Source organism: Pholcus phalangioides, unplaced genomic scaffold, assembly GCF_987345545.1.
Source record: "Pholcus phalangioides strain wild (caught in Gottingen) unplaced genomic scaffold, Ppha-v1.0 ptg000015l_1, whole genome shotgun sequence".
In the NCBI taxonomy this organism is placed as follows: domain Eukaryota; kingdom Metazoa; phylum Arthropoda; class Arachnida; order Araneae; family Pholcidae; genus Pholcus; species Pholcus phalangioides.
This window is the reverse complement of record NW_028301608.1, coordinates 98688036-98692847: the sequence shown is the minus strand read 5'-3', so window position 1 is coordinate 98692847 and position 4812 is coordinate 98688036. Positions and strand designations below refer to the sequence as shown.

The following is a 4812-nucleotide window of genomic DNA, read 5'->3' as shown; positions in this document are numbered from 1 at the left end:
TTATAAATAGACTGATAATATATTTCCTCGAGGAAAAATACTGGAAATTACGGGAAATCACTAATCATTTTCAAAAATGAAGGCGAAGGTACACAAATGCAATTGCCAATAGTTGCTAATGTCACCGTTGATCTTTGCGAGATCTTCCACAGCAACTGGTAAATAAATAAATAATTAAATGATAAAAATCGATTATCGGGACCAAAACGAAGCGCCAAAGGTAAAGAAAATTGTCATTTATCGCTAAAATCACCAATTGTGGCAAATGAAGCTTGTGGGGGGGGGGGGAATCTCTCTTCAATGAAATGCTGAAATATACGAAATAATGCACCAGAATTTGAAAATATACCTTAAATTCTGAAGATCATGAAAAATGCTCTGAAATTACTGAAAATCATGGACAAATGTCCTAAATTACTGAAAATCATGAAAGTGTTCTAAAATTACTAAAAATCACCAAAATTGTCTTATAATTACTGAAAATCATAAAAAATGAATGCTCCATCGAGTAAAAATAGCGAAGTATGCAAAATGCATAAAAAATATGCAGTCATAGAAATCCTAGCCCCCTTAACTACCACTATAGCGCCTTAAGGGGGGGAAGGCATGCTCACATTGAACTTTATTAACATGAAAATAAACTTGAGGAGTTACCCTCGCTTCAATGCAAATTCAACTTATAAGTGATCAGGTGTGGCTGCCCCAGACACTCTTGTATATATTAAGTAGCTTAATCTTTTGACATTTCATCTCACGTTGAAATTGATCAATCATAATCGATTTCATAGAGGAATAAAATTTTCAAAATACATACGATGGCTTATTTCTCACGAGAACCCATTTTCAATCTAAAAAAGACACGAGATTTTCCACCTCTCTCATCGTTAAGCAATTTCCATTGTCGGCTCTGTTGCCAACAATGCTATTCCCGTCACGAGAACACGTTAGCAAATCGAACGCTGCGAAATATCTCATTCAGCCATAGGACTTAGTTGAGGCAGCAGCTCAGGAAAAATTCTCCAGCAAGGTAACCCAGTATCAGTCAAGGTAATTTCGATTCCAGTATCGTATGATGATTCGAATGCGTAACTGGTTCTGCACGAAATAATTCTGGATGGAGATAGTTTTTCTTCTTCTTCTGTGATGTATTAACCTCTTGGAATGTATTTTTTTTTTTGCGTGTTTATTTTCTGCTATTAGGACGATGTGGCATGAAGAGGAAGAGACGCACCAGAAATACGTCAGGAGAGTCAGTGAAATCGCCAGGAAGAACAGGGCAAAGAAGAAGAAGGAAGAAGACGCGTGGAAATGGCATTGGCACGACATCTACGATCCTGGATTCAGCTTCGCCAGAGTCATAACTCGATCCCAGTCAATGTTCCACCGGATGAGTGTAAGTCCGCATTTCAAACTATCATGACTGTAGGTTAGTGTTTTCTCAACCTGGGGAGCCTCCATATGTCTCCCCCCCACTCTATGGTACTGGGATACTTTAACCCAGGGGTCTTCAACGTATCAGACACGGCGGGCCAAATTGAAACGAAGCCCGCGGGCCACCAACTTGATGTAATTTAGTGACAACTTGATAGAAGGGGACGAATGGGGAGACCCGAATTATAATCAGGGACAAAAATTGATTGAAGACTTTTATTTTTATTCTGATATTATATTTCTTTTTATTAATTATTAATTTTATCTGAAATAAATTTTTCCAGTAACTCTGAAAAAAGTTTTTGATTAATTACCAATTAAAATTAATTCCGAAATTAATTTCAATCTGAAATCGCTTTAAATGATTCTGTAATTAGTTTTCGCGGTAATTCTGAAATTAATTTCCTTCTGCGATCATTTGATTCGATAATCACGTAATTATTCTTCTATTGATTGTAAAATAGTTTCTGTCAGAAATTACGAAATTACGTTTCTCATTTTGACTTGAGTCACTTTTTTTCTCACTGATCCTGAAATTATTTCTTTCATTAATTATGAAGCTTCATCAAATTTGTCCTGGAAAAATTTTTTTTATTCATTTATTCTAGAATTATTTTTCATTTTTTAATTCCGAAATCATTCCATATCAACTAGTTCTAGAACTAATCATTTTCCAATGTTTTTAACTACATTCTGAAAATGATCGGTGGGTCACGACAAAAAGCTCAGAGGGCCAAATGTGGCCCGCGGGTCATACGTTGAAGACCCCTCCTTGCTTCAACACCTTTACGATCGCGGACAAAATATTACATCCAAACGCCGGGAGAATAGTGTCCAATATCCAGAGAAGATTTTCCTTCCTTTCTCCTTACAATTGCGAAGCTTTATTGTAATCATATGAACCAAAGTTGTTTTTTTCCGTCCCGTTTTTTTCAATACTCCTGTTAGTGATTCCCCCCTGCGGTACCGGGGTATTTCTAAGAGGGCCACGGCTGAAAATCATATGGAATCATCAGCCATGACAGATGACTGAGGAGCGAGCCACAGGAAGCTGAACCCACCCCCTTCAGATGAGACTAAAATAAATGTATCAAGTGAAGTAAGGTGGGAAAAGTATTAGTGAGATCTAGCAAAACTACCCATAGGGCCATCTTCACGCATAGGCCCCCACCCGGGTTGGGATACGTGGGGGGCCCTCCATGACAATGAGATCTGAAACTATGGATATCTGAAGCATAGCATGTTAATTGCTAGGTTTGTATTTCCAGCCCAGAAAAAGGGTGGGGAGTATGGACCACCAATTTGAGCGAGGGACCACTGGGTTATTAAAACGGTCCTGCGGGGTGAGGGGGGTGCTCACTTCCATACAGCAGCTACATAGTGAGATAGGGTGCTATGATTTCTGAGTTCAAGTATGTAAACATGCAACGCATTAGCTGCTAATGGGCCAGCATTGCATACGAGTCCATGACAGAGTATGTTCTCCGTACACTGCCTTCGTTCACCGATGATTTCGGGGGGGGGGGGGGACTCCTTCTGCTACTAAAAAAAACCCCGAATAACGCCGCGTTGCTGTAGTTTGCTCGCAAGCGTGACTCCGAGTGACTACCGAGGGCAAGTCCATTCCGCAGTACGCGTTGCCTTCCTTATATTCCACTCCACCTCTGCACAAAGTTTCACTATACTCATACAAAAATAAACCAAATTATAACAACTGTCCCGTTTCCATTTGGTCCATCCTTATATGTATGTTGTTTTATTCATACTATGGAAGATATTATCGAACCATGAATATGTTCGTGCTCAGGAATGCTCTATTTCTCTCTCTCCCGATATCCAGAAAGACAACGACACCACTGAACTGTTCGCGACTCCAACCAAATTCATGCCGCCCAAGACGCCTCACTTGATGCCTGTCCTCAAAGGAGATCACGGTGCTATACCAAGGACGGTCATCACTAGGTCGATGACGCGGACCTACAAGGAGGCGGATCCTGTCGATGATTTACTGGAACGATACATTCGATACGATCCGGCGAATCCCCAGGATTACCTCAAAGAATTTGGCGACAAGGAGGGAATGGATTACCGCGATCCCATGGCCCCCAGGACAGATGGCGGCACCTGCGTGTCATGCTTTGGAACGAAGAAACCGAAGGAAGAGCCAGAGGATTAGTCCGAGCACCCGTCAAGAGAGAGAGATTGTGTCAGTCAGCTAGTAGAAGAATACAAGAGACCAGACCAGGACACCAAGTAATTCTAATGACAGCCAAAAACCGCTCAGATTTATTTGTCAGATCAATAAAGTCAGATTAGAATATCGAAAGGTGATGATTTTGTTTTACTTATTCCACCTCATAACGGCCATTTGATCTTGGTGGCAACTCATGTGTCAAATATTTTTAAAGTGTGGGACATTGATTGTATCGACTTGAATGTGGGTCGACAGTGCCATGCATATTTTATGACGATTAATAGTTCGAATTCAAGGGTGCTCAACCTTTTGCGGCGTGCGGGAAATTTCAGTGGTTTGTGGAGGGCCAATTAAATGATCGAACAATTCACCGACAACAGTTCGACACGAGTCGGTGAGGCAGTAGGTGCGCGAGGATCCGAGTGAGTCAGTAAACGATACAGTGAGTGAGTGAGTGGCTAGTGTTGGTGAGTGAAGCGAGGACAGAGGGAGCGTGCCAATGAGTGAGTGCTAGAATGAGTGAGAGCCACCTAGTGATTGACTAAGTGACCAGGTGAGTGAGCGAGAGCGAGCTAACCCTAGTGACAGGCCGGTTTCACTCATTCATTGCTCACTCGATCGTTCATTCACTCGTGTCGAACTGATGTCGGTGAATTTTCCCAGCGATGAATTTTCCATTCGGTGAATTGTTGGTCGGGGAATTTTTCGGAAATGGCCGCGGGTCTGGTATTATAGAAATGTGCCACGGGCAGCTTAAGTGATCTTTCAAATGTGCCTTAGGTCACGTAAGTTATCTGCAGGTTACGAGAATTTACGTGCAGTGAGTCAGTTTTTGAGTTATCTGTAAATATGCCTTAATTCACAAAAGTGATTTGGAAATGAGCTGCAGGTCACTTAAGTGGTCTTAGACACTGTTCTCCAGATCGCTCAAGTCAGGGGTTCTAAACTTTTCTCAGCCGCGAACAAAAATCAACAACAAGATCAGCTTCACGACCCATGTGAAGAAATCATGAGTGAAATCAGCAACGCAATAAGTACATTCAAAACGGGTTGCAAGTGGATCCGAATGACTCATCTAGTAAGCCCCCCACGAATCAAGTTTGGGTCGTGACTAATAGCTGAAGAATTTCTGGCTGTGAGTAGAATTTTACGACCCATTCTGGAATAAAATTGTGACCCATAGCTCA

At 41.4% G+C, this 4812-nt stretch overlaps 1 protein-coding gene across 1 annotated transcript; it reads left to right on the top strand.

Annotated features, from left to right (window-relative positions):
- The first annotated feature begins 1204 nt into the window (after nt 1-1204).
- LOC149077154 (uncharacterized) lies at nt 1205-3754 on the top strand. The gene is made up of 2 exons (XM_089244274.1): nt 1205-1393; nt 3272-3754. Exons 1-2 carry the CDS (start codon nt 1205-1207, stop codon nt 3605-3607), a joined length of 525 nt encoding a protein of 174 aa, XP_089100400.1. The 3' UTR covers nt 3608-3754.
- Nucleotides 3755-4812: the final 1058 nt, after the last annotated feature.

What these genes read in the sequence shown, in the direction of transcription:
- LOC149077154 (XM_089244274.1), top strand. Translation starts at nt 1,205, where the DNA reads ATGTGGCATGAAGAGGAAGAGACGCACCAGAAATACGTCAGGAGAGTC. An exon ending in CAATGTTCCACCGGATGAGT is followed by an intron (nt 1,394 to 3,271) that starts GTAAGTCCGCAT and finishes CCCGATATCCAG; the next exon opens with AAAGACAACGACACCACTGA.